At 29.3% G+C, this 25132-nt stretch overlaps 3 protein-coding genes across 4 annotated transcripts; 2 read left to right on the forward strand and 1 right to left on the reverse strand.

Moving 5' to 3' along the window:
- Nucleotides 1-9198: 9198 nt before the first annotated feature.
- LOC107072305 (uncharacterized) lies at nt 9199-10973 on the forward strand. Its single transcript, XM_089177513.1, has 4 exons — nt 9199-9603; nt 9843-10214; nt 10301-10483; nt 10605-10973. Exons 1-4 carry the CDS (start codon nt 9199-9201, stop codon nt 10971-10973), a joined length of 1329 nt encoding a protein of 442 aa, XP_089033639.1.
- Nucleotides 10974-19880: 8907 nt separating this feature from the next.
- Nucleotides 19881-23159, forward strand: LOC107072353 (uncharacterized). Of its 2 annotated transcripts, none has more exons than XM_015332215.2 (3): nt 19881-19942; nt 20836-21122; nt 22461-23159. In XM_015332215.2, exons 2-3 carry the CDS (start codon nt 20904-20906, stop codon nt 22539-22541), a joined length of 300 nt encoding a protein of 99 aa, XP_015187701.1. In that variant the 5' UTR covers nt 19881-19942; nt 20836-20903; the 3' UTR covers nt 22542-23159. The 2 variants fall into 2 exon arrangements, with proteins under 2 accessions (XP_015187701.1, XP_015187700.1); XM_015332214.2 differs by lacking the exon at nt 19881-19942 and adding an exon at nt 19977-20465.
- LOC107072354 (uncharacterized) lies at nt 22874-24555 on the reverse strand. The gene has a single exon (XM_015332216.2). It carries the CDS (start codon nt 24353-24355, stop codon nt 23345-23347), a length of 1011 nt encoding a protein of 336 aa, XP_015187702.1. The 5' UTR covers nt 24356-24555; the 3' UTR covers nt 22874-23344.
- Nucleotides 24556-25132: the final 577 nt, after the last annotated feature.

Here is a 25132-nt window from a genome sequence, read left to right on the forward strand (position 1 = left end):
GAGCGATAACTACGAAGCATAGCATAAAGAGGAGACCGAGAATAGGAAAAACTGTATAGCCATATTCCGTCTCTCTCTCGCAGGCTCAATCTTATATGTTTGTCTCTTTCTCTCTCGTTATTCAGTATAGCAGCCGTTACATAGCTGCGTTTCCGTTTATTTACTTTTCAGATCACTCCCATTCTAAAGAAGTTTTCACTTCAAAAATATATATATTTGAATTTTGCAATTACAATTAAACTAAATAAGATCCTAGAAGATTTAAAAAAAAAATAGAAAGAAAGTAAATTCGCGAATAAAGAGATAGGTATGATCGTGTCGAATGCGAGCATAAGAGTGAAAGGTGATTTCTTCGTGAGGCGAAAATTGAAGTGTAAGTCTTCGCTCTATTACAAGCTCCGATTGGGGTTTTCGAATGCATCCCATGAGCAATCATGCTCGAATAACGTGATATGAATGAATTAACTTACATTAATAGACGTTACCTCTAGCGATTTTAAATTCATGTTATTACACATATTAACAATATACTTTTAAACATTTTATGTCTGGAGCACTTATCCTTTCCTAACGCACACTTGATAAAACAGAGAAATAAATTGGCAGACATAAATAAACCATTAGCATTTCCATAAAACAGAACGCGATCATAATAATAGGTATACTCATTATGCCAATGTCAAGGCCGTCAACTCGATAACTTTACATCCAATATATAAAACTGTGTATTTCAACATTTTAAAGCATTAAATTATTACCTTTACCGTTTTTATCAAGGATTTTTCGAATAAATTCGATCGACCTACATATGCCAAACGAAAATAATACCCATATATGCATACATGCATTTATGTATAATATGATATCCTTTGTAGAAGTAACAAATCAAAGTAACGAACGAAGCCTCAAAAATTTTGACGAAAATTAATGAATGATCTCTCTTTCTTGTAAATCTTATTATTATTATAATTATTATTATTATTATTATTATTATTATTATTATTATTATTATTATAATTATTATATATTATTATTATTATTATTATTATTATTATTATTATTATTATTATTATTATTATTATTATTATTATTATTATTATTATTATTATTATTATTATTATTATTATTATTATTATTATTATTATTATTATTATTATTATTATTATTATTATTATTATTATTATTATTATTATTATTATTATTATTATTATTATTATTATTATTATTATTATTATTATTATTATTATTATTATTATTATTATTATTATTATTATTATTATTATTATTATTATTATTATTATTATTATTATTATTATTATTATTATTATTATTATTATTATTATTATTATTATTATTATTATTATTATTATTATTATTATTATTATTATTATTATTATTATTATTATTATTATTATTATTATTATTATTATTATTATTATTATTATTATTATTATTATTATTATTATTATTATTATTATTATTATTATTATTATTATTATTATTATTATTATTATTATTATTATTATTATTATTATTATTATTATTATTATTATTATTATTATTATTATTATTATTATTATTATTATTATTATTATTATTATTATTATTATTATTATTATTATTATTATTATTATTATTATTATTATTATTATTATTATTATTATTATTATTATTATTATTATTATTATTATTATTATTATTATTATTATTATTATTATTATTATTATTATTATTATTATTATTATTATTATTATTATTATTATTATTATTATTATTATTATTATTATTATTATTATTATTATTATTATTATTATTATTATTATTATTATTATTATTATTATTATTATTATTATTATTATTATTATTATTATTATTATTATTATTATTATTATTATTATTATTATTATTATTATTATTATTATTATTATTATTATTATTATTATTATTATTTTTTTTTTTTTTTTTTTTTTTTTTTTTTTTTTTTTTTTTATCGTGGTAAAAAGTAAAGGCAAATCTTTTATAGACCATAGGCGTCGGCCCTGCCCCCACAGTCAAGGATCGCCCCTCGACGTCAGAGGCAGAGTCAACCCCCGTGTGCTGAACTCTCGTCTCGTCCTTTCGTCCAAAACGCATATCAGCTAAACCCCCCTCCCCTGATCTTTCCTTGTTCAGGCGAGGGGAAAATCCACTTCTGTCCGCGTAGTCGTCCGCGTCTCCCCCCAACCAGGGATTACTTTAGTATTACTTCTGGTTGGGGGTCTTGTCCGTGTGTCGTTTTGTTATTCGTCTGTTGTGTTCTGTGTGTCGTTCAGTCTGTTGTCTTGCGTCAGGTCCGTCATGTCAGGCAGCTGTCCGCATTTTTCCGTCTTAGAATGGTCTCCGTATATGTGGCGACTAATTGCCACCAGTCCTTTCCGTGGAGCATCACCTCCACGATGTTGTCAGGGGTGATGTCTCCCACGGTCGCTTCGAGTCTCCGTCTTAGGTCAGTCCAGCGGTCGCATGCGAAGAAGGTATGTTTCGCGTCGTCTCGTTCGTGTCCACAGTATGTGCAGTTTGGTGTCTGTACTTTGTTCATTCTGTGGAGGTATTGTCGGAAGTACCCGTGTCCTGTCAGGAGTTGTGTTACGTAAAAGTTTACGTCCCCGAAGTCTCGTTTTGTCCACTGTCTTAGGTCCTTGATGAGTCGTCTTGTCCAGTTGCCTGTTCTTTCTTCCGTCCAGCGTTGTTGCCACGCGCGCATAGTGTTGTCCCTTTCTGTCGATGTTGCGTCCTGTAGTCTCGTGTCTGCGCTTCTTCCGTAGATCCTCTTGCGCTCAAAAGCAAGAAGATCTATGGGAATCACGCCTGCCACGACCAGAACAGCCTGCGCAGAGACTGTCCGGTAGGAGCAGGCGATCCTCAGCGCGCTTTGTCTCTGTATCGTCATCATTGCGTGGCAGTACTTCTTTGTCTTCAGGGAATCTGCCCAGACTTCTGCCCCGTACAGGAGGATCGAGTGGGCTGTCGACATCAGTAGTCTCCGTTTCCTTGGTCTCGGTCCGTTCGTGTTTGCCATCAGGCGGCTTAAGGATTTTACTCTTTCGGCCGCCTTCTGGGCTGTCCTTTGTATGTGAGGCCAGAAGGTCATCTTCGTGTCTAGGGTTACCCCCAGATACTTGACTTCCCCCCTGGTCTCGATTGTTTCTGTCCCAACCGTCATGGGTAGTCTCGTCTGTATGCGTCTCCTTGTGAGGATCAGCAGTTCTGTCTTTTCCGTTGCGAGTTGCAGTCCGTGGTCTGTCATCCACCGTCCGACTCGTCTCATTGTCTGGTTCAGTTTTAACTGCGCCAGCTCTGGGGTCCGCTCCACGATCACCGCCGCTACGTCATCGGCGTATGCGACGAGAGATACGTCAAGCGGGAGTTCCAGTCTGAGCAGGCTGTCATAGGTCGCGTTCCAAAAATCCGGTCCGAGGATAGATCCTTGGGCAACCCCGGCGGTGATCTGTCTCGTCGTGTGTCCTTCTGTCGTCTCGTACGTCAGTCGTCTGTTTCGTAGGTAATCCTTCACCACCCGGAGCAAGTACGGTGGAACCCCGAAAGCGTTTTTAAGCGCTTGCAAGATGTCCACCCACCTGGCCGAGTTGAAGGCGTTCCTAACGTCTAATGTCGCCAGCAACACGATAGGTCGCGTTGCGTGGCAGTATCTGTCTGTTTCCCGGAAGGTGTCAACGACCCTTTGAATCGCGCCAACGGTCGACCGACCCTTCCGGAAGCCGAACTGGCGATCTGAGAGGCCTCCCCCAGCTTCAATCGTCCCTGTAAGTCTCTGTCTAAGTAGCTGTTCGTAAAGTTTTCCCGTCGTGTCCAGTAGGCTCAGCGGCCGGTAGGCCGATGGCGTGCTGGGGTCCCCCTTACCCTTAGGGATGAGGACCAGCCTCGCCACCTTCCACCGGTCGCTGAAAGTCCCTGTCTGTAGGCAGGTGTTGTACAGGTCAAGGAAGATGTCCGGCCTCTGTTTGACCATCAGCCGTACAACCTCCCCCGGCACACCATCTGGTCCCGGCGCCTTGCCAACCTTCACCGCCTTAGCCGCTCTGAAGAGCTCCTCAGCTGTGAAGGCGACAACCGCCGCTGTCCCGTCTTCGTCTGTCATTTCTGTTCGCAGCGGGTGTGTTGGAAAGAGTCCGTCAACGATGCGTCGCATGGATTCCGCATCCTTAAGTACAGGTGGTTCCCGAGCCCCCAGTTTGCCGGTCACTATCTTGTAACCGGCACCCCACGGGTCGCGGTCCACCTCCTCGCAGAGCGTCCTCCAGCACTTCGTTTTACTGTCTCGGATAGCGTTAGTCAGTCTTTTACGTTCTTTTCTGTAATTGGCCTGGAGTGCTTCTCTCTCAGGCCTGCCTTTGGCTCTTGTAACCCTTCTGCGTGCTGCGAGGCAACCCCTCCGCAGTTCGGCGATTTCGTCCGTCCACCAGTATTGTGGCTGTCTGTTTCGTCTGAGGTGTTTTCTCGGCATCGTACTTTCGCACAGCCTTTCTGTCAGTTTAGCTGTCTCGTCTGTAAGTCTTTCCGCCCTGATCCGGCCGGTTAGATCCGGGGGAACGCTGGCAATCGGGGCCGGCGTTGTCGCCAGTTCCTCCGAAAGCCTTTGTGTGTCGAGTCTGTTCGTGTTCCACCGCTGAGGTTGTCGTTGTCTTTTCTGTACCGTTGCTGTCTTTCTTGTTAACTCAAAGGCGATGTACTGGTGGTCGCTGGCCGTATAGTCTTCGATCACCCGCCATCGCCTTACTTGTGTCAGCAGTCTGTCTGAGGTCATTGTTACGTCTGGGATAGAGTTACCATATCCCGGTCGTCTGTATGTCGGCGTGTTTCCTGTATTTGCTACTTCTAGGTCTAGCCTTGAGGCCATCTCCAGAAGCAGCCGTCCTCGTTTGTTCGTCGCTGTCATGCCCCACTCGATCGCTCTCGAGTTGAAGTCCCCAGCGACTACCAGGTCCCCAGGCAGTTCCCTAATTCCGTCCTCGAGGGCCGCTACCTTTCTCCCGAACTCCGCCGAGTCGCAGTTTGGGGTAAGGTAGACACTGACGTAAGTGACAGTGCCCACTTTGACCCAGACATAGTCTTCCCCTGCGCCACAGCCGGTTATCCGGGAACGGGCAGCACCCCTCACCCAGATAGCTACCGTCTCGTCGTCGTTTGTGTACCAAGTCCGTGTTGTCCGTTTTCTGTATGGCTCGCACAGTATGAGTATGTCCACGTCTAGTTCGTCTGCTATCTGGGGTTATTATTATTATTATTATTATTATTATTATTATTATTATTATTATTATTATTATTATTATTATTATTATTATTATTATTATTATTATTATTATTATTATTATTATTATTATTATTATTATTATTATTATTATTATTATTATTATTATTATTATTATTATTATTATTATTATTATTATTATTATTATTATTATTATTATTATTATTATTATTATTATTATTATTATTATTATTATTATTATTATTATTATTATTATTATTATTATTATTATTATTATTATTATTATTATTATTATTATTATTATTATTATTATTATTATTATTATTATTATTATTATTATTATTATTATTATTATTATTATTATTATTATTATTATTATTATTATTATTATTATTATTATTATTATTATTATTATTATTATTATTATTATTATTATTATTATTATTATTATTATTATTATTATTATTATTATTATTATTATTATTATTATTATTATTATTATTATTATTATTATTATTATTATTATTATTATTATTATTATTATTATTATTATTATTATTATTATTATTATTATTATTATTATTATTATTATTATTATTATTATTATTATTATTATTATTATTATTATTATTATTATTATTATTATTATTATTATTATTATTATTATTATTATTATTATTATTATTATTATTATTATTATTATTATTATTATTATTATTATTATTATTATTATTATTATTATTATTATTATTATTATTATTATTATTATTATTATTATTATTATTATTATTATTATTATTATTATTATTATTATTATTATTATTATTATTATTATTATTATTATTATTATTATTATTATTATTATTATTATTATTATTATTATTATTATTATTATTATTATTATTATTATTATTATTATTATTATTATTATTATTATTATTATTATTATTATTATTATTATTATTATTATTATTATTATTATTATTATTATTATTATTATTATTATTATTATTATTATTATTATTATTATTATTATTATTATTATTATTATTATTATTATTATTATTATTATTATTATTATTATTATTATTATTATTATTATTATTATTATTATTATTATTATTATTATTATTATTATTATTATTATTATTATTATTATTATTATTATTATTATTATTATTATTATTATTATTATTATTATTATTATTATTATTATTATTATTATTATTATTATTATTATTATTATTATTATTATTATTATTATTATTATTATTATTATTATTATTATTATTATTATTATTATTATTATTATTATTATTATTATTATTATTATTATTATTATTATTATTATTATTATTATTATTATTATTATTATTATTATTATTATTATTATTATTATTATTATTATTATTATTATTATTATTATTATTATATAGTAAAAAATAAAAAATAAAAATTTATGATAAATAATAAAAACAAAATTTCGTGAATAAACAAAATTGTAAATTTATAAAACAAAAATATACAAATTGAGAACATTCAATTACTGCAAGAATTTTTCAAGCACCCATAAATTAGATAAAATAGTAATCTTCTTAATTTATTACGAAAATGGATGATTATGACAAACAAGGTAAAAATCGATTTATCGATCGGTGAATTCTCAATAGCGATAGATTAATCGCGATCTGTTTTTTCGTCTCTGTTTCAATTGCAAGGATTCTTTCCTTTCACCAACTAAAAAGGCATGATTTTAATATTTACTATTGTTACAATTAAAATTGTATGGTCAGAAGGTCAAGAATAAAATCGAATTTAATTAAAACGAATAATAAAAATATTAAAACAAAATTTAAACAATTTTTTTTCTCTTCTTTGTTCTTTCTTTTCACAGTGGCTTATTGGTCACAAAATCGACCTAATTTATTTTAATGATAAAAAGAACCGGTTTCTACTTTCATATTAACTGGTATAAGTGATCTGTTCTTTTACACTAATGGTCAGATAATAGTGAATTAGTTATATAATTTTTTTATCTGACCTATATATAATTATATAAACAAATGTAATTAATCATATAAAATTATTTGAATTATTTTAAATATATGAAATAATATTGTTTTATATTGGATGAAACAATATAAGTAGTATTCGTTTTAAATTTAAATTAAATGAATTTCCACTGTTTCTTATACATATCATAAAATTTTCATAAAATTAATAAAATTAAATACAAGTGAAAAGAAGAAGAAAATAAAATCCTTTTTATTTAAATATAATAATACGAATAAAGACAACAAAATAGTACAATTTATAATTTATTTAGGATTTGAAGAAAATAAATTATCATCATTTCTTACGAAACTTTCCTAAATTTAATACGAATTTAATACGAAAAGCAAAAAACACAAAAGAAAGAAAAAATGAGATTCTTTTCACTTTTAGTGAGAAAGAACAGAGTACATTCCATTAGCATACCGAAATTTACACGGACTTCCAGATTGCTGAGTTGAATTTCAATGAATTTCAACAAAGAGGAAGGCATCGACCTAGTCGAATTCTGTCAGTTTTCACTTTCGAAAGATCCCTTGTCACTTCTCTTCGATATATTCGAGTTACCAGCACATATACTCTGTTAATCTTTAAATTAGAATAGTAAAGGCGTAACCAAAAGGTGTGGCATAATCAGTCGACTATGTAAAAATCATATAACGCTCACTGTTTTTTGCCTTTCTTTTCTCTTTTTTATCTCCTGTACTGTCTTTGAATCCCAGGAACATCTAAAGAGAAATTTTCTTAATGAACATCGTCGTGTGACGTGTTTCATAATAATAATCAAATGGATTAGAAAATTACTCGTTTCTTTGGTGAATTGTTGGAATAAAAACTAAAAACAAAAAAATGCTTTGAATGTAAAATATTTTTTAATAACAGGGGCTACTCGAAATGACTTCAATATTGAAAATTAACGATACGAATAACTATTGAATAAAGAATGTGATTGAAAAATGCTTGCTTGTCCTTTAAAATTTTCTACAGTCTCCTAAAATATCAATGAAAAGTAAATGAATAACTTTAAAAAATGATTTTTTGTCCTATATGATCTTTTACAAAGACTCTTCTCTGACTTTTGAAATATTGATGAAAAATAAAACAAAAAATTGCTTAAAATATTTTATCTTCTCATATATGAATTTTTTTATTTCTTTTATTTCCAGTATAATACCGATCATTTTAGATGTCCATAAACTAATTAAAAGTAACAACAGTTGAACGTATTTATCATCGAGAATAACATTAAGGTAATATCGTGATGGAGGTGGTTTCACGAATATGCTCCAAGTAGAAATGACCCAATTCCCATTGGTTCCCAATTCTACGTGGGCCTCGTAAATGTGAAAGAAGGGTGGGGACAGGAGATTATAATGGAGGGGAGGTATACCATCGTCATATTTTTTCTTTGGGAGGGGCCTATCGGTTCCAGCACGTGGACATATAAGCACGGCTGGGTAGCATCGATGGCACACAGTCACTTACAACCCTTTCCTTGCTTCGTGCATCAGGAGAAAGCGAAAATTTTCAAGTTTGACTCGGGCCTAAATCAGTTTCAAAGGTGATTGAAATCTTTTCTTCAAAAATTGCATGAAATTATTCTTATGATCATTTTGCTCGAGTTACGTAAAGATAGAAGCTATTGTTCGCGTAAATATTTTCTATAATAAATTAACAAACATAATTTGTTATTGCAATAAATGTATTTGATAATTATTATAATCTTTTCTGATTGAAAAATACAAGAATATTTTGCACAATGTTACTTTCCAAAGTAACATGATTCCAAATAAGAATTCAGTTCTTCGAGAAAAAACTAAAGTGGAATTATTTAAAAAAAGATCGAGTAATTATCGAAAAGTAATTTAAATTTTAGGATGCAACTGTTGTTGGTGACTGCAGCATTGCTGCAAGTTGGTTTCGGCGGTCATGTGGCTGTTAGAATGCCATATTTGAATCCAGCTGGTGTAACATACATTAACAGCGTCCCAGAGGAATCATCTCTTGCATATGCAGCTTCTTATCAAACTCAGCAAAACTTTGGATCTCCCCTGCAGTATGCCGCACCCTTGCAATACGCTCAAGCCGCGGTTCCAGCAAAAGTAGAGGCTCATCACATTGGATATGCCACTGCACAAGTACCAGCTGTGGCTGCTGTTCCTTATGTCAAACATATACCCACTGTATCTCATGTACCTGTTACCAGGATCGAAGCTCAACCAGCTGTATTTGAAAAACAGCTCGATGTGATTAAACCTGCAGTATCTACGCGTAAAGTAGAGGTCAGAATGAAAGCATAATCTAGATTTTTCTTTTCTTCCAAACAGAATAAGTTCAAATATTTCAAATAAAATATATGCATCATTGATCTAACTATAAATTGGCTTAATTAGCAGTACAAAACATACAAAAAATATATTTAGATGAAGGCAAATTTATCATTAATCAAATTAAATTGATCTAATAATTCTAGTAATCTAAAATATTAAACAAAAGAGAAAATATAATGGTTATAATGTAGGTACGCCGGCCAGCTATCCAGAAACAATTCTACGATATTGAAGAACGTGTGATCATCAGACCAGCTGGTTCAGCAGTAGTAGAACTTGACGAACCAACATCTAAATCACAGAAAGGGCCTGCTGTTATCCAACCCTTGGCTTATAATCACGTCTCCGTTGCCCAATCTCCAGTCCAAGTGCCAGTGCTTTCTCATTCTGTTAGCCCAACTCCAATCTTTGCTCCCTCATCGACTCCAGCACCAGCAATAATATCTTCCACTCCCTCATCAATCTCCGAAGAAGAATCTGTTGTAGTGGATAATCCTGAATTCCGTAACGCAAATTCTCCACAAAACGGACAACGTTTCTTCTCTTCTGCTGACTTTTCCCAGGTATTATTTAGAAGATGGCTTTTTTATCATTTTTAGGATGTTAAATTAACTTTGGTAATATCAAAATACTTCTTTTCTTAATCTAGATCAAAAATCAACCCCAAGTAATCACTCGTTCAAACGGAGCACCATTGGAAGAAAATTCCCCATTCATTGCTCATGACCCATCCCCATCTGTTATTCCTAGTCAAAGATTAAATGCTGAAGAAAATAAATCGAATCAAAACAGACTGATCGAACTTCTCACAGCACGCGGTAGTGTTTCTGAGGTAATTATTTTCATTTGTATATATTCCTTTCATTTGTTTACACCAACACTCATCAACTTCGAACATCTAAAAACATTTGTGTTCAATAAATCATCTGTAAACAAATTATTGATTATTTCAGGTTGGATTCGGTCATGCAGGAGATTTAAGCAGACAGAATATCGAGGCAGGACACGTTCGTGCACGCGTTTTGTCCGCAACACCAGCACCTGACGATGCAGAACCAACCGATCAACGTGTCTCCACCAGACGTGTCGTAGTTAGCAGACCAATTGAAACACTTCAAGAAGTCGATGTTGTTGAGCCAGCAACTAAACTCGAAAGAGTATCCATTCAACAACCAACTCTAATTAAAACAGCTCGTTTAGATCATGTTCAGGTTCATGGTTCTGTACCAGTCGTTGGAAAAGCTTATGCACCAGCCGTAGCACACGCAGCTGTTCCTGTTTATCAGAAAACTATTTCACCTGCTTACGAATATTATCATTAATTAGATTGTACCCGAACTGATCAAATTTCATAAGTTTGAAAAAAGATTCGTATACATATTTTTAAAATTTTTTTTCAAACTTATCGACATAATTACGATACAAATATAATATAAATCCTAGCGAAAATCTTGCCTAATCATTCATTCGAAAAATTTGCAAAGATTTCAAATTATCATTTGCATATTGACTGACTGATTACTAAATTTTTGTTCCATGAAAATGATACAAAAAACCCTAGCCATTAAACTTGTCGTTAAAAATATGAACTACTTTTTTTGTATACTTTCATAGAAAAACAAGTTAAGTAAATATATAAATACTATATATATTATCATAACTAAAAATAAAGAATGTAGGGATAGAAATTTGTATGATGATTTTTACAAATTCTTTTTGCTTTCTTTTAAATTATCCACATCAAATCTCTCTACTAACTTTATAATATATATAATTTAAATAGATATTTCAAAAATACAAATTTCTTTATAATAAAAAAGATATACGCCTTAATAAATAGATAAACAAGCAAATTAAAAACGACCATAAAATTATGAGCGGTCTTAAATAAAGTCAGAACCATGAGCAATATACTTTAAATAATTACAATATTAAAATGTTTTAAATGATTAAATCATTCATCGAGAATTTTGCTATCGAAAAACAACTACAAGGAACATTAAAAAAAAACTTGCTTTAATTGAATAAGAAAAATAATAATAACAACTTAAAATTCTAAATTTCAAATCCACAATATAGATCCTTTATCGAAATTTGATGTGCTTGAAGATTATTAAAAATAACTTGATCAAGTTTGATTACTTCCTGAATCGATAAATAATTCCAACAAGGGCGACTGCTCTGTCAGCCAATTACTACCTTTAAGGTCGCAACATTGACCTGAATACCACAAGAATATCCGTTCTCCCCTTTACTTTCGACGAACCACGACTCGAAACATCGAAGCTACAACCACAGAAATTTAACAATAAAATATACAAGTATTCCGTTAAAAAAAAGGAAAGAAAAAAAAACAAAAAATAGAAAAGCGTATAAAACCAGCATGCGATTAACAATGAGGTAAAGAAAACACTGACTCTAACATAAAATCGCATACTACATGATCGCAATTGAAGTTATAAAAATCAAAGTTTAATTAAAACAAGTCGTAGCGCATTTCTATTTAGCTATTTTGTTATAAATAAAAAATATACATGTAGCCCTCCTACGACACGACATCCTATAACACGGTTACCTTTTAATAAACCTTTTTACAACACTGTACTTCTACAGCCACGGCGAAACTTGCCGTCTTAAAGATACAGTGTTGCGAAAAATATTTCTTTTCATCTCCATGGCCTGAAAACAAAAGTTTTTGGCTCATGGCTCTCATACAACACAGTTTCACACAACACGGCATTTTCTAGAAATCTATCTACCATATTATAGGAGGGTTGCCTGTACTAATAATTTTGAAATTCAATTACTTAAACTGCGTGATCTAAAAGTTATGAAATCATACTATTATTTTTATATGCTTTAATTATTAAAAAAATAATATTCAATAAATATAATTGCCAACTTGTAAACAATAAATCTAATCAAATATAAATGAGCAAATATAGAATTACATAATATTTACAAAAAAATACTAATTGCATTAATACTTATAGGAAAGAATAGATACAGCATTAGTGTAAAACTAAACATGGTACAATATTTATAAATAATCATTTAAATAATTATATTTCATTTAAACAATTTCATTAATTTTCTGGTACAACGAACGTCAGCTATTCACCTAACAGTGCTTATACTACAACGTACAAATTAACGAATCAAACTCAAAACAGAAATCGACGAATTAAAGAAAGAAAAAAATATTTGCCTGTAGTTATATATATTCTACTATCGATTACTATGTTTTAATGGTGAGATGGTGGATTTTCAATGGTTTGTCTGAAATCATAAAAAGAATGGGATAATGATATATATAAAGAATAAAACTGAAAATCTTCCTAAAATAGTAGAAAAATATAACATTCTCTAATTCTAGTTACAAATGTTTTTACCTAATTTCATTTATACATTCATACCATCAATTATGATCACATAAAACTGTAAATGAAATGAGATTTGATTAAATATATAAAATTCTATAATATAATATTATTGTATTACTTAGAAATAAATTCTTGCACAGACAGCGAACAAGTTACAACTTGTCTCTAACGCTACCGTTCAAAATTAAAATAATATATTTCGTATGTATGAATCACTTCTCCGCTCTCGTTCACCTTAACCTGTCATTCAAGTATGTTTTTTAAATGTAATTAATCAAGGACGAATTGCCTGGATTTCGCTGAGCAAAATAAACATAGCAAATGTTTGTCTCATCTAACTTTTATTTTCACCTTCGTCCATCTTTATTTATATGTATTTAATTATGGAATTATTCCTACTCGTAAAAATAAAAAGTATAAATACGTATCTTATATAAAATAAGCTCAAGAAAAACAAAATAAAAATTTTTTTTTATTAATAGGAGAAAATACAATCAATTCTCAGCAAAAATTATAGACAATTTCTACTGACGTGATATATTAACATGAATTATAAATACAAGAGACGTTTCAATGATAAGTGTAAACATACATAACTCCAGTAGCACAACAACATTATTAATGAGCTAAATCTTGTTTTTAAGGGGATACGTCAACAAAAAAATCGATTTTTTTTTCGATGTTCTGAAAGAATATTATTTCAAAAATATTTCTTCAAATTTTGGTAAAGATCCGCCCATTATTTACGAAACTGTAGTAGTTTAAACGGAGCGCGCCGTAGCGCTCCAAGTAAGTGTCCAAAACTTTAAACGTTAATTTCTCCTATTCGCGTTTTTAAAACGGTTGCCCTCGCTACGTCCAGACCATTTATCCGATCCTTACCAAATTTTGTACAGTAATACTAGATACACGTATCTAGGGAATGAACGAAAGGATTTTTCGAAAAAATGCCAATTTTTTTTTCTTTTCTCAAAAACTCGGCGATTTTTCTGCAAAAATGTCAATTTTTTCGTAAAAAGTCGACTATTTTGAAAAAAATTAAAAAATCAAAATTTCCTTTCGTTCATTCCCTGCGCCAACATCTCTACTAAAGGATAACACTCGGTTTTTATGTTTCTGATGAACCAATTTTTGCCAGTGAGGGCAACCGAAAATCACCTTTTTTTTTTTGGACTCTTAGAAAAGTGGCCACAGACAACACAATTTACAATATTTTTACACACAAAAAATTGTGAATATAGTTCAGATATATAACTTACATATACCAAAAATTTGTATTGATATTAATAAAACTGGCTGCAAAAAAAATTCACAAAAAAACCGCTTTTTTTTTGCACTCGAAGGTGACGTGTCCCCTTAAATCAGAAAAATAGAATCTTTTTAGTCTACATATTAAATCAGCATTTCCCAGCAAATTTTTTGTTAGAGGGTTTAGATGTTTGAAAAACGGAAGTTGTAGCTGCTGAAATTTGTAATTTCTTCTTTTATTGTAGAAATTCTTAGATCTTTATGGATTCTTTCATTAGTTACATACTAGGGGCCTTGCAAAGGTTCCGCAGTGTTTTTCATTGGAATCTCTATAAAATTTCAATTTTTGAGTTACCAATGGTTCCTCATAGTTGAATTTCATAAGTCCATATAGGTTTCAGAATTATTTCATAGCTTGCTATCCAAATTTAATTTAAAATCTCTGCTAATGAACTAATAAATATTTCTTATATTTTCCTTTAGGTAGTTTACTTATGATTGCATATTTTTATCCAGAGTCTATCTATTATCTAGTATCATACATAGATATTTTACTAAATTTCTAGCACCAACTTTCTAATATTTACATATAATGTTGAAGCATATCAATTGCATTATGGATATCGCAGTGCTATGCTAACAGGACTGTATCGTCCGCAAATGTGATCGTAATTATTTCCTCTGAGGTAGGGAAATCTGCCATGTAGATTGCATCCAGTAAGGATCCAAAAACATTGCCTTAGGGAACGCAGAATAAGATTGGATAGACTATAGTCAATTGATTTTAGTATTTCACTATAAATTTTTTGTCGGTGAGGTAAAATTTAAAGATTAAGTAAAAAAAATATGACAATGTTTTTTTAAGCTTATATAGCAGTGTTTGGTACGCCACACTTTAGCAGAAGCTTGTATTATGTCCAGAAATACTGCTGAACAGTTTTTTTTCTATTTAAGATTTTAAGGTATATGAAGAGTCACAAGATGAATTTACTCAATAGTGGAATGGTATTTTAGAGAACCAAACTGATAATCAAAAAGTATAGAGACGTCTACAGCATTGAGGAGGCGATTAATACATATTTTGTCGAATAGTTTAGATAAAGTAAATAATAAACTGATTGTGTGGTTGGTAAAATGTGATTTCATGTGGTGATTTCCCTGGTTTGTGAATAAGGGTAATATAACAACTACTTTCCAAGAACTTGAATAGTAACCTAGACGTAAGATGGAATTTAATAAGGAAGCTATAAATGCGATCTTTTCTTCGGCAATTCTTTGATCACCTTCCCGTTTATTAAATCTTGATCTGGTGCTTTTTCAGATTTGCTTGACCTGCAATTGATTTTCATTAAAATAAAAGGTTTTATTTGTGGAAACAATTGATATGGAGAGTTCAGAAAATTCCTGATGTCTTCATCTTCAGTGAGGGAAATGGAGGAAGATGGTTTAAATATATCAGCCAAGTGAGAGGCGAAAAAATTCTATGGGTCTTCTGACTCATCCACCGTGTGATTGACTAATCGGCGGAATGTCTTGAAACGAACTGGTTGCCTTCCAGAGCGATTAATTAGAGACTGCTGTGAGAGCCAAGTTCTTAAAGTAAATTTTAAAATCTTCATTTTTGAAGTTTTTCAGGGTTCATCTTAATATTCTAATAGCTTTATTAAATTTGCTTTTATCCTCAGGTGATCTGCTATTATGCCATGTTTTACGCAGCTTTAGTTTTTCTATGATTTTTTTATAATACAATATATGTGAGATAGTGGTGGTCGAACTTATATTTCGAATTAGATGTAGAAGCTCAAATTGCAAATATTATATTGCGCGTTAATAGTTTACTACGTGGTCCATATTTTCAGTCGATTTTAATAGTAATGCTGCTACAGTAGTGGAATTTAATATCTCTCGGAAATGATTCTAATTTATAAGTCTATTCTATATGAAAATTGGAGGCTTATTTTCGATAATTATTGTTATATTATTGCTATAATAGGAGAATAATCAGAAGAAATATCGAGTGAAGAGCAAACCTATATATCGAGAAGATATATATTTAACGATAAAGAAATCAAGTAAGTCTGGGATTTTATTGACATCAGTTAATTAATAAGTAAGTTCATCTGAACTAAAATGTGTTAATCTGTTAGTTCCAATGCCTTTTGAAAGTGTTATCCTTTTGTGAAAGTGCTATTCTACAATCTAGAGCCTAGACATTCGAAAAAAAAATTAAAATCTTCTTTTTGCATACTGTGTTTAGGAGGGTAGTAAACTGTTGAGATAGTTAGTTGGCAATGCCAGTTGTATATCATGATACTTAGTGCCAGGAGATATGATCTTGTTTATATGATGCAAGCTCGTAATGTCTTAAGCTTAATTTAATAATAATCGCTGTATCATCATATGCCCTTCTACTTGGATGATTCGTGGAGTACATCTCATGACCATAGATTTGGAAATAAGATTTATCCATAAAGTGTGTCTCCGATATCAATTTTATTTGAATGTCATAATTTTTGGAAAAAAATTCCGACTCAAGTTTTCATTCAGGCCATTGGCGTTCCAAAGGACAATACGTAATATCTTCATTATTTTCTGATGGCTGACAATTTACTTAATATTACCGTTTACAATAAAATAAGGTTATTTATTTATTCAGCATGTTTTTTAATTAGTTTTGGTAATTCACTCAGATTTTCAGAAGTTTCTGAACTATTTTCTTTGTTTTCGTTATTAGTAGATAACGAACTTGGATTATTCCCTTTCATTATTTGTGCGTAGGACATAGATGGATTGATATAACGTTGTTTGTTTTCCACTGAGTTGGTCCGTAGATTTGATGGAATGTTTTGTCTTTCTCTTGAGTCCGAGTGCCGGAAACGTTTTATTAAGTAGCTCTTGATAGCAAGAACACCGTTTGTAGTTCGCAATGTGAGGGTCACTACATGTGAGATAAGTTGGTGAAGTCTCTATGGATTTCTTACATTCGACCATTGCAAATGAACCTACATATTTGGCAAACTAGTAGCAGCTATTGTAGTATTTCTGAATGTAATCACATTTTAGGCATTTTTACATTGTACTATCTCTTTCTTCTTTAAAGGCGGTTTAATTTTAACAATAGTATTCTTTAGTCGATTGATATTATAAACACATTGGTTGTTTGGTTTCTTTTTCAAATCAGTTTAAAACATAGATAATGGACTATGTATAACTCTGTGTCTAATATTACTTATATTAAACATACATTTTGTTAAAGATTGCATTTCAATTACATCATCTATGTAGACAGGATTAGGCGGAGACACTTTTAGTGGTTGATTATTTATTAGTGTATCTTTGTCCGTGCTTGAACTTAAGATAGAGTATTTGTTCACGCTTTGAAAAACTCCTTCTGATTGTAGATGTATTTTGTTTTTGCCGTCGTCTTCTCTTGGTCTTTTTTGTTGGTAGGAATAATTACACTTCTGAAAGAAGTGGCAACTTGCCATAGTAATAACACAATAGATGATAGTATATCCTGGTCAAAGATTGCGAAAGGCTTGTTTCATTTACCCCTGTCTAATTTGAAAACGGAATAAATAGTAATTCAAATTTAACGGGTGATTAACGAGTTTATTCTCGATATTTAAAACGTAAACAATATAAACACGCAGAACTCAGCTTTATATGTTTGTATACTTCGAAAGCTAAATCCTTACTAAAAGAAACATAAAATGAATATATTAAAAACTACTTTTTAACTGATCAATCTTTTATATTTCTATAAAAAAATTTTTATTTATTTCTTGATATTTAGATGATTAATAAGTATATATGTATATATATGTTCTTATTAGTTCTTCGAATGAAATAATTTTAGAAATAATTATTAACAGTAATCTTATAAATTTTTGATAAGTCTAATTAAAATTCTTATATATATATATATATATATTAAATATATTGATTTATTAAGAAATTTAATTAATGAGTATATTTATGTATATATCAATTATTCAAATAAAATTATTAAAAAATAATTGTTAAAAATATCTCCAATTTTTTATAAACGTAACTACAATATATTAAAATATTATTAAGACATCATACTATTCCGAAGAGTCTAGAATAAGTTGAGTATATAAATGTTCTTAATTCATTCCTTGTAATTAAATAAATTATATTCTATTTGAGTATATTTAGAAAGAATATGCCAAGACAGATAATTTGGTAAATTATTATTTATTAGTAATATTTAAGGTACATTCACGATATCCCACAGAAAAGCTTTAAAAGTAGAGTTCCATCATAAAAGGTAAGTGATAAATGTAGATGCTTTTTTAATCAAAATTATTTTAAATTTAGAGTTCGTTATTATGTTTTAAAAAAATATAATATTAAATTCATAAACAGTCCCTTCCACAACTCCCCAATACTGACTTTTGAAAAGATTCTATCATTTTTTAATGAAAAAGGTGGTTATTTTCAGTCCAACATTTTGTTTCTTAAAAGAATAATATCTTATTCATAACTACTAATAATCAAAAAAATTAAACTACATCTTTATATTCATTCAGCGTTTTCGTGATTTGGTATCAGCGTACGTCCCACGCAATTCTTCACCGATTGATATTTCCCCGCTTCCTTATAACCGCTCCACTAACTATAAGCATATCTACAAAGAATAACAAAAAAAAAACAATATAGCCTAAATTTGTGAATTTCTTAAAGTAACTGATAGAATATTACCCAAAAATTGAATTCTAACGTTTTAATTATAATCCAATAGGACAATAAGATTTCTTTGGAAATTGAAGGTTTCACCAAATGTTTAGTTTCACATCGCACGTCACGTACGATTTGATGCGTAACTTTCGTTCACGAATGAAATCGGTATCGTAACGAGCGGGTGCGCCGGATACGCCCACGGAATTCGGATATTTTTATGTGAAAAGTGAAACTAGAATAAGAAATACTTGTAAAATATAAATATATATATATATATATATATATATATATATATATATATATATATATATATAGGGATTGGTATCTATTTATATATTTTTAGTATTTCATTATTATTATCAAATAATACGGATACAAAAAAGATTATAAATCTGAAAAAAAGTAATCGATATTTTTTAAGTAAAAAGTATTAATTATTTATCTAATGTAATTACTTTATTGATATAAAATATATTTAAAATACTAAATACTTGAAAATCTTTCAAACTACATCAACGATCTATTGATTTTTCCAGAGAAATAAAAAGAAAAGATCGAATAAGTATGATAATTCCGAAAGAAATAGGAATTCTATAGAACTTGTTTGATTAAAGTGAATCATTATCTTATTTAGAAAAATAAGAAAGTAAGATAAAAATAGATATTGATCAATCAAAGCATTATCGAGATTTCTCACCCTTGACTTAATTAATTCGAAGATCGATGGCCTCGTCTCGAGGATAAGGACAAAGTTAACCGATAGAAGGACCAAAGTAACGAATAGGCAATGACCACGAGTCTTCAGATGTAACCTTAGCTCGAGTGGAAAGCACTGGTCGAGCAACTCGTATATAAGTAACGTCGTCATGGATCATGCATTCAGTTAGGCACTTACAATGGAAACATCGTCTATATCTAGAAGTTTTTAAGACTTCAAAACTCAAGAACAGGAGGTAGGTAACCAAAAAAGTAAGAGGAAGTATGTGAAAAATAAATGCGTGTGTGAGTGTGTATGTGTGTTGAAAATAAAAAATAAAAAATTAAACAACAGGCAAAGAAGAAAAATGGTTTCTAATTCAAATCTACAAATGAAAAGAAACAGAAAATAATGTTTTTCAATCTTTTCAAGATGATTAATACAATTTAACGGTATTAAATCCAAAAAGAAAGATAAATCACAGCAATAACGATCGTAATCAATACTTAGAGTATATTCGATAACAGTTGCGGTGAAATTTTAATCCGTTCATGGTTTTCTGCGGTCTATCTTTCATTCGACCACGTGTAAAAGAATAAGAGTTGACAATTCTCTTTCAACAGTTTCAAAATAAGTTCCTAGTTGTAAGTTTGTCACCTTAGAATCTTAAAGGATAATCAAAAAATATTGAGCAGGTAGTCCTAATTTTACATTATTAGTTTATTTCGATTTCATTCGTTCTTCTTCATAGTGTTCTTATACTATCGTATCTCATCGTGGTGAGTTGAGTTTTTATATACATATTTTATAATATTTATCTTATAGAATATTTTATATCATTTATACTATTTATTATATTATATTATCTTATATAATACTCCAAATATAGCATTTTGTTATATTAATATATTTATATAATATAATATTTTTCTTTATATTATATTTTATTAACTAAAATATTACAAAACTTATTTGCAAGGTAAGTAATTATCTAATATTATCTATTCTTATCACTCGTCTCCTTAATATTTCTAATCGTTAAAAAAAATAAATAACCATAATCAAAAAATAAAATCTTATAAATAAATATATTTAATATTTTAAAGGGTTCAATTTATTTATGTACTTTTAAAGCTATTCCTTTTACAGGTAAGGTGACCAAAGTATAAACATTGAAAAAAGTGAGCCAGTAATCACTCCATCGAACGTTTCGAGCAATGGATAACGTCATTCTTGTCCTTGTATTTGCTGGAACTTGTGCGGCTGTCCCACAATTTTTTACACAACCTGAAGCGATTTATGCTCATCCGGCAGTATTGTTGAACACAGCAATGGAAAATACTTTACCATATCATCTAAGAAATGATTTTTATAAAAATCCAAGAGTCGCTTCCAGGCTTGCAAAAGAATCATGGTTCACTAATAAAGAAATGCAGGTAGAATATGAAATTTTATTTTCTACTCTTTTATAACGTCATGAAATTTTTAAGTTACTTACTTGATATGATTTGATATACACTTAATTATAATACTATACGTATTAAAATATATTTAAACTAAATGCTGAAAATATAGCGTTACAAATTTATATTTCAGCATTTTTTAAACCACAATTGTTCAGACAACAGTTGTTTTCAAGAATGATACATTATGATATTTATTGCTTTTTATTCGACGAAAGATTTCAAGATCATTCTTACAAGGAATGTATTATAATTTTCTTTAAACGTTTATAAAACTTAATAAATTTCTATGGGTTAGTTAGAGCTACAGACCGTACATATGGTAGTATTATAAAAAATTATCTTGGTAGAGCCGTTTTCGAAAAAATTATACTAGGAAATTAAGTTTTACTAGCATTCCTATGTACTATTTTTTTAAAAACATTTGTCAATAGAATTCATTAACTTAATGCGTATTGGCGAAGACTTAAAATCGATAGATTGGTGGATTGAGTCTCTTTGGATTAACTTCTTTTTTTCTTTAATTTTTATTTTATTTTTCATCTTTGTTATTTTATTTACTTTCTTTTTCTATTTTTCTACAGTATGTTATATTATTTTTATATTTTTATAGGAAATATAATGGCAAATATGGTGCACCTTTATTTCAGAACGTTTCAAGTTTCTTCTATTTACAAATGTTCCTATTTTATTGGTAAATTATTATAAAATTCTTTATTACGCAAATAATATAATTAATAATTATGAATTACATAAAATATAATAATTTTAGAATGTAATATTTTTATATACCTGGGTCGATACATATCTTTGGATATTTATTAGAAAAACATACAAAATATAAATTCAATCGACACATTCTGCATTTTATGAATCAAATACATTTTATGAAGAAATATAAAAAAACGCGTGGTAATAATTTACTAGTGTTTTTGAACGGAATTTTTCAGCTGCTTCTAATGTATTCTCCAATGTTGTCTAATTCTTTCTCTCTGACATACCTTGTAATCATTCTCTATGTAAAATATTATAGAATATACAATTGTTATATATATACGTAATTTTTTAACACTATCACTTCACGTAACTCTATTTAATCTACGTAAAAGAAAAAGTAACTTTTGTCTGAAACATCGTTCCATCTCGTTATCAGATAAAAAATAAAATAATTACAAAGTATTAAATTATATAAAAACAATAAGAGATGAAAAAGAAGCGTTTCATTTCTAAACAGAATTATTATCATGTGAAAATTATAAAATGAATAAAAACTTGTTATATCGTTCGATATTAATTATTATTTATTTGCAGGTAATTGATCGCGAGACGGACAAAATACCACGAGAAAAAATATTCGATGTTTTGCATAATGCTGGTCTTACTCGTAAATAATAATCTCTTAAATATCGCATTGAAATTTTTCTAACGTTATAATTCGATAAATAACAATTTCATATCGTAAGTAAAACAGTATACAAAATACTCGTTGGATACATATAAATGAACTAATATATGATATATACCATTTGTAATATATCAGATATGTTCATTTAAATTTTTTTATAGATTCGTTTATAGTGTTCGTATCATTAGTTATTTTGTATAAAAGTTAAGATCTATTAACCCATTTGCATCACACTTCTCAATACGCTTCCACCTAGCGTTATTAATCTGGCTTCAGACGTTCAATTGAAAACCGGCCCTTATCACTACGCATTGTTGTACTACGAGAGAATATCGTTGAAAGCGTGTTATTCCGCAACTGATAATAGGTGGCAATCATTGTATGTGGATTATTCTGCTTCTGGATGCAAATGGGTTAAACAAATATAATGTTCCTGCAAAGGCTGTGAAGCAGATGCATAATTCTAATAAATGAAATAATAAATAAATAAACTTCAAAAATATATAATTATATATTTTAAACCTTTATTGTGATCTTTTATGAACAATTAATGTATTAACAATTATTCGATAAAACTTAATCTTTCTTTAATTAATATTTCTTATAATGCTCGTTTATTATCTGAACACATGTATAAAAATATAAAATTATAATTAACAAATATAATAAATTCATTTATTTATAAATATATGTTAAAATAGATTAAATATACTTAATTACGGAATTAAAAATTAAAAGGAAGTAAATTAAAGAAAAAAGAAATATAAAAATAATACCATAGAAATTAGGATTAGGAAGTATTATGGAGACGATATTCTAAAATTTCACCCTCTAATTCTACATATCTTTGATGAAAATTTTGATAACTCGGCAATTCTTTAATTACATTGTAATTACTTGCTATAAATCTTTTAGCATCTAAAAATAACTCGTACGCTTCAACTCTATGAGCTAGAATATACATATCAATTGAATTATTTATATTAATTTCCATTTGTAATATCTTAGCACAATTTTCTACCAAATCATCAATGTGCAATTGATGAGCAGGCATTATTAGTTCATATGCAAGATTATTTATACATGATTCATCTCCTGTATATATGTAAGTTAATATTTTTTCAAATGCATCTGACGTGATACCATCTAAATCTATTCTTTTTTTATCTTCTTTCTTGGCTTTAATTATTAATGACTTAAGATAAGGATACTGAGACAATATCGGAGAATGTACTTTAAATTCTTTACTTTGAACATAAATAGACATGTCACTGAATTTGCCAGTTCGAAATACCTCATTTAAATAATTGATCAAACTACTTTCCCATGATAGTGGAGGGCTAGATTCATCAGAAGTAATTGCATAATCGGATTTATCTAACTTTACATTATAAATTAATTTACATGCCAAATTTAATTCTTTTTCACAATTTTTACAAATACTAAACTCTCGTTTTTCGCATTCTCGATTAATATTTATTGACGTTTCTGCTATGGTTAGTATCTCCACATCTTCTCTAATCTTGTATTCTATATCTATAACTAAATTTTCTGGTAAAGGTAGAAAAAATATTAAATAAACTTCGACATTTTTACAAGAATTTTTAAAACACTTTGAACATTCTTGAAATTGCCTATCACAATCAATGCATATTTTATAATTTATAGTTGAACCTTTATACCTTTCTATAAATAATTTTGATGTTAATTTTTCTGATAAGTTAAAAAAATATTCAGTAGAAGTTACATTCCATACATGAGATACGGAAGTTTTTTCCGGTACTGCAGGTTCAACATCCATCGTTTATATCAATTTAATGTTCTATTTAATATTATACATATAATACTTAGTAATAAACTGTCTATTATGTAAATAAATCTATAAGAAGAATGAATAAATTTTTAAAATATTATCTTTCCTAACTTTTTATATTCTTATTAAATAATAATAATTAAAGAAATTCAACTCACACAAAGTAATAATAGGATTTAAAATTTGAATCTTTTCAAACGACAAAGTTCTTTGTTAATATATATAATTATATATATTTATATATTAATACCTCATATAGCACATTCATTTCTTTGACAAAATTCTATATCCTTTTGGAATACTTACTCTAATATCGAAAATAACTTCAATTTTGTAAGGATTTCAGCACTAACGATATAAGTTTATACTTTATTTTTACCGACTTCTTACTTTCACTGTAATAGACTCTCTAATGTTCTTTTATATTCGTTAAGTTGCTACGTCACAATATTATTGTTTGTATACAAATCGAAACACTTATTTGAAACGTTGATAAAGTAAATATATTCAAGTTAATTCTCTTGTATGAAAGTTGTCGCGCTCTTAATACTGCGCATGCGCTCCTGTGTTGATTTTTAGATACAAAATAATGGCCGCTTTCGCTCGTGAATACACTGCTAACGATGATCTGCTTTCTCATTGGCTGATTAAATACTAAAAATTATTAATATATTAAAACAACCTCGATTTAAATAAATGATGGTGTACAAATTGTTATTCGTGGCGTACGATCCATTTGGAATTTCGAAAACTTGATGACCTATT

Source organism: Polistes dominula, unplaced genomic scaffold (assembly GCF_049000335.1).
Source record: "Polistes dominula isolate Pdom_NZ unplaced genomic scaffold, Pdom_raw_medaka contig_624, whole genome shotgun sequence".
NCBI lineage: Eukaryota > Metazoa > Arthropoda > Insecta > Hymenoptera > Vespidae > Polistes > Polistes dominula.

Coding starts and splice junctions, on each gene's coding strand:
- LOC107072305 (XM_089177513.1), top strand. CDS start 9,199: ATGCAACTGTTGTTGGTGACTGCAGCATTGCTGCAAGTTGGTTTCGGC. Junction 9,604..9,842: donor TATCTACGCGTAAAGTAGAG/GTCAGAATGAAA, acceptor GTTATAATGTAG/GTACGCCGGCCAGCTATCCA. Junction 10,215..10,300: donor CTTCTGCTGACTTTTCCCAG/GTATTATTTAGA, acceptor TTCTTAATCTAG/ATCAAAAATCAACCCCAAGT.
- LOC107072353 (XM_015332215.2), top strand. CDS start 20,904: ATGGATAACGTCATTCTTGTCCTTGTATTTGCTGGAACTTGTGCGGCT. Junction 21,123..22,460: donor TCACTAATAAAGAAATGCAG/GTAGAATATGAA, acceptor ATTTATTTGCAG/GTAATTGATCGCGAGACGGA.
- LOC107072354 (XM_015332216.2), bottom strand. CDS start 24,355: ATGGATGTTGAACCTGCAGTACCGGAAAAAACTTCCGTATCTCATGTA.